At 31.6% G+C, this 8,553-nt stretch overlaps 2 protein-coding genes across 2 annotated transcripts; one reads left to right on the forward strand and one right to left on the reverse strand.

The window, feature by feature from the left end:
• Positions 1 to 3,438: 3,438 nt before the first annotated feature.
• Positions 3,439 to 4,851, forward strand: LOC108575488 (heme oxygenase). Its single transcript, XM_017938309.1, has 3 exons — positions 3,439 to 3,620; positions 3,922 to 4,123; positions 4,292 to 4,851. The coding sequence occupies exons 1-3, from the start codon at positions 3,512 to 3,514 to the stop codon at positions 4,728 to 4,730; spliced, it is 750 nt and encodes a 249-aa protein (XP_017793798.1). The 5' UTR covers positions 3,439 to 3,511; the 3' UTR covers positions 4,731 to 4,851.
• A 501-nt stretch (positions 4,852 to 5,352) lies between these two features.
• On the reverse strand, positions 5,353 to 7,489 carry LOC108575477 (m7GpppN-mRNA hydrolase). The gene is made up of 5 exons (XM_017938299.1): positions 7,195 to 7,489; positions 6,416 to 7,063; positions 6,071 to 6,194; positions 5,706 to 5,991; positions 5,353 to 5,635 (listed from the first exon to the last, which is right to left on the reverse strand). The coding sequence occupies exons 1-5, from the start codon at positions 7,239 to 7,241 to the stop codon at positions 5,382 to 5,384; spliced, it is 1,359 nt and encodes a 452-aa protein (XP_017793788.1). The 5' UTR covers positions 7,242 to 7,489; the 3' UTR covers positions 5,353 to 5,381.
• Positions 7,490 to 8,553: the final 1,064 nt, after the last annotated feature.

Genomic DNA, 8,553 nt, shown 5'->3' on the forward strand with positions numbered 1-8,553 from the left:
GGAAGAAGAAAAAAAAAGAAAGGTAAGAAAAAGAAAGAAATGTAAAGTCGATATTGATAACGAACCTCGCTTTGAATTATTATCGAGAAGCGCAATTATAGAACAAATACGTTTATAAACAATTACTAGCCACGTTATGTATTATTGTTAAAGCAAAATAACAAAATAATCAGATAAAATGTTAACACAGTTCATACATAATGATACACTGAATAATATATTAAAAAAAAAAAGAGTTAAGAAAGTTTTGTTCACGTTGTATAAGTCGCTTTTATATTTGTAAATAAGTAAATTAATTTCCTTATATTGTCAGAATACCAAAACATAATTAATATTAATTTACGCCTTAACTTCAAAACGAAAAATCCAAAAAGATATATTTTGATAGTTACGTCACTGTAATTACGTTACGTAACGAAGCCGCTTTGAAGTATACATACGTACACGTAGATGTAGTAAACTACATATAGTTGCAGCTGTAGGTACGATTTCTGTTGTTTCGTCAATTACATTTGCTACTTACTGAACAAATTTTTTACAATTTCTATTTACTGATGCTTGAAATATCCCTAATTATTGAATTACACTTAAGATTTCGCATATTTTCAAGTGAGCGCAATTTCTCTCTTCATCTGTATATTACTTATCAACCAGTTATAGCTATTACAAATCGATGAAAATTTTGTACCAACAATACCATGCGATTAAAATATCCATTGATCACGCGGTCGATTTATTGATTCGTTGGCATCTTCGATTGCCGCATTGCATCTCACAATCCTCAACCCTGTACCTATGAAACATCGTACCCTATTAGTGGTATATTTCTACCTTAATTTTTGCAAAAAAATTAATACATCAGAAAGGTTGTTATATATCCGCCTTTACCCTTTCAAATTTTTCTTACTTTGATTCTCTTGTTAAAAAAAAAAAAAACAAAAAAAAAATATTTCAATCAATTTTTTCTTCTGCACATTATCAAGTGTGAAATTATACGTATATGTAAAATGTGTGATTGTGTGCACGCACGCGCGTGCGTATATTTGTATTTTGGTTACAATTTTTAACATAACGCGTCTACTGTTTTCGTGAAAAGAAAATGGTTCTGCAATATCCTATAAATAGGATGTCAACGTATAATTCAGTATATCAATGTGCCCATAGAATTTTATTATTTTTGTAACATTTCAGCAAGAATTCTTGCTGTTCTCATCATATGCTCGTATGTACATTGTTATCAAAATAAAATTCTGCATTGATGTGAACGTGATCAGGGTACGAATCAGAATTTTCACGGTGCTGGCCATAGTGCGCGGTACTAGTATTGAGCGACACCCCTTACTAACCGTGTTGAGAATATCAGAAACGAAAATATAGCATCTCTTCGAATCACGGATACTGTCTCTTGTCGTAATGACGATACGCCCTGCATTCTACACGCTTATCCTACAAACATGCTAGTATACAGTGACGTAGCAAATGCGTTCACGCAAAGCATCGCGTTGACACATGTATGACGTTTCGATGCATGCGAAACCTCCACATCACATGTTTCAATCTACTGCGTATATACGTATGTGTCTACATTCGTATAGATTATACATCATATACGAAAAATGACATTTATTTTCGAAATGAATCATTTTACAAATGCAACGTTACATTTAGGAATAAGAAAGAAACACAAATACATACTTCGGAATGATGATCAAAATAAAACTCAGTTTGATTCTGTTAAAGAATATACGGTTCAACGCTAATAACGAGAAATTAAATGCTTGCTTAAAATTTCAAGACTGCGTTTCGTATAAATGCATACCTAAAATTTCTGCTCAGTTCTCTAGTGCAGTTAAAATACTAATTAAAGAGTCCGTGACTAAAAACCTGGCGAAGCGTAGCGAAACACCGGACTTCTCTGTTCAGGAACCGTTCAGTAATACGTATATACGTATACATACACGTTCGTGCTTATTAAGTACTTCAGTATTTGCATCAGCATCATTATTACATCGTTCGAATTATTTTACACTTCGCCTCTTACACAGTGAATTCAGTGACGCGATACTTTCAGCAGCTATAACGCGTGTGGCCTCCTTTTAAAGATTTCAAATTTTTCCCCTGCGATAAAACACGTCTACCTTTACCTCTCGTACCACCTGCATAATGAACATTAATAGATTATTCTTCTAACCCTCTACTTCTTAAGTTCGACTCAAACTTGGCAAAAGTGTTTAGAACGAATCAAGTGTAGTAAAATTTTGCTTAATTTTCGTTCAAATCCAACTATGTATATTTCTATATTTATAAACCAGTATAAAGTTAACGAAAACGAATACGAAAACGAATAAGTATGTAAAACTAATTTGAAATAATTCCTATCATTGAGCAATATTCATTGATATCCCATGAAAATATCGATGGAGCTCAAATGGGCCCAAAAGCACTAGTTTGTCGAAGACAGCAAGGCTGGGCGTTTACGAGGCGCCACAACGACGGCGTCTCATCGATCTGACTAGCCGAATACCGCAGCCACTTACAATATACACAGGCTGTATACCACTGCCATAGAAAATCCACGTATCCGCAGAGAGAACTGCTAGAGCCACTGCAAAAAGTGTACTGTCTTCGTAGCAGTTTCAATTACCTTTATACTATCCATTACTTGTCAAATTTGCCGCATTCAATATCAAAATAAATCATTACGCCCAGAAAATCCATTTTCTTACCCTCTTAATTTCATATCTTCCCACTTTTTTCATCCAATACTTCCAATATATGTACATATACATAATTTACATCACGTACAATCATATATAATGTGATAAATCAGAATACAAAAGAGAAGGAGAAGGGGGTAACATGAGTGCAAGATACGATTTATACAAGTGCGGCATCATAAAATGTAGATTTTATCGAATATCAATATAAATTTGCCTATAATCTATTCAAGTAAGAAACAAGAAGAAACGTCACCGTTTTTCTTTGATGAATAATTGAAAACGAAATAACGCAATAACAGTGTGGATCAAAAACACAGAAGAAAATAAATGATAGATCAAAGAAAACCAACCGTGTGGGTAATAATAAACACTAACTTCATTAAGGTTTGAAAGTTTTACTACAAACCTAAAACTTAAACTGTGTATATCCCATGTTGGATAATATATGTATAAAGAAAACAAAAAATAAGAAGCGCAACTCTCACTTTTACCGATATTTTATAAACTTTCAACAATATCTAATTTATTCAACACGCTACAATCGAGCTTAAACATGTGATTTTTCGGAGCATGTGATCCACTCTTTACAAGCGCACAACTGTCGTACGTTATTGTAGAAATGTCAGACGTGAAATGGTGCTTATAACTGTTTCATATTTACAACCGTAAGATATCTCAAGTGTGAAGGAATTAATGACAAAATGATACAATAAATTCTATTGATCTTATTACACTTGTCGAAACTCGCACGTGTGAATATATATGTATATGTTCCCAAATTGACAAAATTAATGAAAATGACAAACAAAGATCAAGATACATTTTGCAAAAAAATGCGGAAAGCCACAAAAGAAATTCATACCATCAGTGACACTTTAGTGAATACAAAATTAGCATTTGGTAAGATGACATTTTTTCAACGAACATGTTTGTACTGATTCAAATTTTTCATTTGTTTGCAACATTACTGTCTAGCATATAGGTTAATAGTGATGTTATTTTTTAATATTAACTTTTAACTATTTTTTCATTGTTTGTAAAGTAAGTTTATGTTAGAAGAAAATAAATTATACATAGCTGCTGTATTAAGTAGTATAATGTTTGTGGTAAGATTTTCATTAACAAAGTAGTAATCGATTAGATAAAGCTTAAGATAAAATACTATTAAACTAAAATACTAAGAATCCTTGATTTTTAATAGGATTTCTTGATAATTCTGTATGGGCTGATGGTCTTTTGGTTTTTTATGAAATTTTCCGATATTTGGAACTTGCTATGATTAGATGGAAACATACAGAAATAGGATTGTTTCTAATTGATGACCAACTTCTTCGTACAGAGGCTTTTGAATGTGACCTTGCATTTTATCTAGGAAAAGAATGGGAGAAAAACTACAGCCCTAGGTAAATTGTTTGCATAATATTTGCATACTCATATCTATATTTTATATGTACATTTCTATATTCTTAATGAAACTGCAACCGTAGAAATCTTGAAGAAATTTGATCTGTATTCAAAATGAATCCCTTCTACCATTTAAGGCGTATGATTAACATCTTTGTAAATTACAGGGATAGTGTTATTAAATATTTGGTACATTTAAGAAACATAGAAAATACAGAACCCATCCTGTTAATAGCATATATTTATCATCTGTACATGGGTCTTTTAAGCGGTGGAATTATTTTACGTAAAAAAAGGCAACTTATGCACAAAATTTGGCCATTTCAAACATTTCAAATGAATGGTAATAATATTACAAACTTTGGGAACAGTAATATTTTTGAGCTCAAACAACATATGCGTGATACTATGAATACAATTGCGGAAATGTTGGACGATGATACGAAAACTAAACTTCTTGAAGAAAGTAAAACAGTTTTTGCGTTGAATAATGAGATTATAAAAAGTGTGAGAGGTACAGGCACTGTTCTTTTAAAAAGAGTAGTGTATTTTGTTGTTCCTGTTATGTTATTTATCTTTGCCTTCTTTGTACCTTTCAAGCGATAGATGTATTAAAATATATAATTTATTGTACCATAAATAATAGAAGAATAGTTTTTAAAATTATGGCAAATATATATGCTGTTGAAGTTTTTAATCATTTATTTCTAGAGTAAAGGATGCGAGAAATATTTCTCATAGCATTTTTTATCGATTGCTAATAAAAACGTTGTTAATAAAAATTAAATACGGAGGCTGTTTTCATTACATCAAAAATGAGTACTCGTAAAGCTCGCAGCTTTATAATTTTATCGTATGTGTAAGAGAAATTATATCGTAATTTTGTATAAATTATAGTTTTGCATATGTTGATGTATATACATAAGTAGTATATTTTCTTTCACTGTATCATATACGTGGGGTGTGTAATAAAAGAAAGAAAATTCCTCAAGTATGTAAGAATAATTACGACTTCATAATGTATTCATCTTATATCTCATTGTACCTGATAATAAGATATCTTGAGAACCATAAACAGTTTCACAAAAAACTGTTGAGATTACCATAGTTTAAATTACATTTAATTTTTCATTTTTACATACGATCGTTCTTTTAAATTTGTATACATATCATACAAATTTAGTACAGCCATACATATATGTAGATCTATCCTTAGCGTATTCCCCTTCTTTCTAAAATCACCGGTCCTAAACAATTTTACAAACAATTAAGTATTGCTTGTTTATCAAATTTAAAGTGTGCCCAAATTATTGAACAAAGTTCGGTGGAATACTTTTTAGTTTCAATGTAATCTGTTGAAAAAATACGCGATGTACCATGATCCATTACCGTAAATGGAGAAGGCATTGTTTTTAAATCTGTTTGCAATTTATTTGCTGCTTTGCCAAATAACAAAGATTTTATATTTTTTTCGGAAATTTCTATATTTTGACATTCCCAAGATCCTTGATCTGAAAAGGACAATACTGATTAATATTAATTTTTGAATAGTGTATCAAAACAATCAAAGTAACACTGCACCTATCACTTCCTTAGCGACAGCTTTATAGCTGAATTCGTTGCATTTTAAAGATTGAATAGCTGGATCCATTAAAAATGAGCAGGGTTCTTGACTTCGTGGACTGTCTGTCAATTGCATGGCAAGAACAGCTGAGGTTTCATCTTCATTTTGATCTCCGAATAAATTACGTTTAATCGCTGCTTTTGACATGGTACTTTTATTATCGTGTATGCCACGTCGATTTCTCGCCGGTGAAGTGTTTGACTGTCGGAAGCTTTTTACATCTTTAAAACTCGGGATGTCATTCTGCAAATAGTAATTTACACGTAATTGTGCTAAAGTACGCAAAAGAAGAGTGAAGTAACATGGAATTTAAGAGTTTAACTTGAATAGAATGAGGAAGCATTTGTCGCTTATTCTTTGAAACAGTTTCAACATCACCTAGAGATCTGTGTCTATGTCTCCTTACTGTATTTATATTTTTCTCATATATCCAACGCCTCATCTTCCTGTTTGGAAATTGTTATAGAAAAATTAAGCTTTCAAAAGACATTCATTTACTTCCTGTTCTTTCTTAATATCAATGCTTATATTTTACACATGTTTAATATTGACCATATCTTATAACAATACACAGACTTAATATGTGTGCAAGGATTTTATGAATAACTGTAATGACACGCATGCCATAATGTAACATATCTCTTTAACTTTCAAAGCAGCATATTACCTTACAAAAGGAATAACCATGAAAAATGAATTTGGGCCAACTCCTGTTTTTACTTTCGGGGTCATGTCTTTCTTATTATTAGGTAAATCAGCTAAAGAAAACCACTCTACATTTTTTATCTCTTTTCGCGTTTTTGGTTGAAATTTTGTATCCTTTTGAACACCACATATTATGTATAACCTCACTAGTTGCTCATGTATCACTGATTCAATATATTCATTTTCATCTATTAAATTTGAAATATCAAAACCAGTTTCTTCCAGAACTTCTCGAACAGCACAATGGGATGGATCTTCATCCTCATTGACTTTGCCTTTAGGAAAACTCCAACTACTTTTTGCCCAATAACTTTGAACAAGTAATACCTTAGTTAAATCTTCATTTAATACAATTGCTCCAAATGTTGGAACATTTTGCTTATATTCGCGCCATTGTTCAAGAATATTATCTATGTTAGCTACATGAGGTTTTAAGAATGGTATGTGGTAAAAAATATGTGTAGCAAATTCCTTCATACCACATCGTCTTAATTTTGGATTTTCATCGGTACAATAAAAATCTAAATAAAACCAGTGAGCTAGTTCAATTTGAAAACATATTCGAACTAAATCTTTCCTTTCCTCTTCAGGTACGTTGATAATAAATCGGCTGAAAACACAAAATTGAATAATGTAATGTAAGGTATTGCATAGTATTTTCAAATTAAAATGAAACAAAACGAACAAAGATAAATAATTATATGGAAAAATATTTTATAAGAATAATTTTCAAAATTTAACCTGCTTAAATCGTCGAGTATGTCGGACGGCAGCGAATGATCCGCCATCTCAAACACTAATAAAACGATTCTGGTATTTTTGAACAGTTATTTCACGTTCTATGATATCAATTTTTCTATAACAAAGCTTTGTAGTCAGGAAGTATGCACATAATCATTACACACAATCATACATTAAACGTCAATTTTAACCTATCCAAAACACGATATCAACTGGTACTATTTGATTTTCTTTTTGTAGCAGTATTCTCATATGGAAGAATATGTGCCTAAAGGAGACACTACCATCAGAAACCCAGTTTTCTTAATAAATATATTTTCTGTATTATTGTAGCGAGATATACACAAAGGAACCAAAAATAAGAGACTAGCATCCGTTTCCGCAATTTTTATACCTTAGGTCTTAAACTAAATTTTAACCTAGATCGTAACCTACTTTACACACTAGACCTAACTGCTGCTAACTTAAAACTAGTAACTATACACATATATTCTGTGTTATGTGGATTCTTGTGGAATTTGAGGGATGTCGCCCGTGGAGCGCTAAAGCGCTCTGTTCATGACCGTTTAGTAAATTTAATGAATGAAAAAATGTAACGTTGAATCTTTTACAGAACAATAAATAACTTGGTAAGAATAAAGATGAATGAAATGGTTTAACTATTTCTTTTATTATAAAATAATACGTCTAGACTCTTTGAGCAAGGAAAAGCAAATGAATCTTCAAGCGTCGTCGATATTCATTATTCAATGTTAACATGTTTTTGTTTAATTATAATCTCCAATTAAATTAAAGATTATTTTATTATATATGATTTCCTTTAGAAGTCAGTGCTTTATACCTCAGCAATGTTTCTGTACGTAGCAACCACGATAAACATTTATCTAAACGAGTAATTATAAATAGTAGTTAATGAAATTTTACAGTACATTATATGCATATGTTATCGAGTTCTTTTGTTCATTGCTTCGGTTATATTGCTGCACAATTCGAATTCGGTGGGGTTCAGATTTCACATTACAGGGCGCCACGTGAGCCACATAACACCTCCCCCCCATACTGGAAAGATGTTTCCCATGGAAACAGCTTTTCCAACTATACAATGCTGGTAAAAATATAAATATTTTTAAACGGAATCTAATCTTATGTATGCTAATTTTAATTTATTTACATGTACAAGTTTAGATTTATTTACTCCTAGAACTATTTCCGCCATGAAATTGTTATACATTTGCGTACTGTCCGACAAACCTAAAGTGAAGCCTCTGACGTCACACAGGGCCTAAAAGTGGGAGATGTAGGGGAACTTGCGACGGCCTGCTGTTAGTAAGCCAATAGGGATAGAATAAGGCTATCGCA

The sequence above is a fragment of the Habropoda laboriosa genome, unplaced genomic scaffold, assembly GCF_001263275.1.
Source record: "Habropoda laboriosa isolate 0110345459 unplaced genomic scaffold, ASM126327v1 scaffold18, whole genome shotgun sequence".
Lineage (NCBI taxonomy): Eukaryota > Metazoa > Arthropoda > Insecta > Hymenoptera > Apidae > Habropoda > Habropoda laboriosa.

What these genes read in the sequence shown, in the direction of transcription:
- LOC108575488 (XM_017938309.1), top strand. Translation starts at nt 3,512, where the DNA reads ATGAAAATGACAAACAAAGATCAAGATACATTTTGCAAAAAAATGCGG. An exon ending in GAATACAAAATTAGCATTTG is followed by an intron (nt 3,621 to 3,921) that starts GTAAGATGACAT and finishes GATTTTTAATAG; the next exon opens with GATTTCTTGATAATTCTGTA. An exon ending in GAGAAAAACTACAGCCCTAG is followed by an intron (nt 4,124 to 4,291) that starts GTAAATTGTTTG and finishes TGTAAATTACAG; the next exon opens with GGATAGTGTTATTAAATATT.
- LOC108575477 (XM_017938299.1), bottom strand. Translation starts at nt 7,241, where the DNA reads ATGGCGGATCATTCGCTGCCGTCCGACATACTCGACGATTTAAGCAG. An exon ending in ATGGTTATTCCTTTTGTAAG is followed by an intron (nt 6,195 to 6,415) that starts GTAATATGCTGC and finishes ATTTCCAAACAG; the next exon opens with GAAGATGAGGCGTTGGATAT. An exon ending in TGCTTCCTCATTCTATTCAA is followed by an intron (nt 5,992 to 6,070) that starts GTTAAACTCTTA and finishes TACTATTTGCAG; the next exon opens with AATGACATCCCGAGTTTTAA.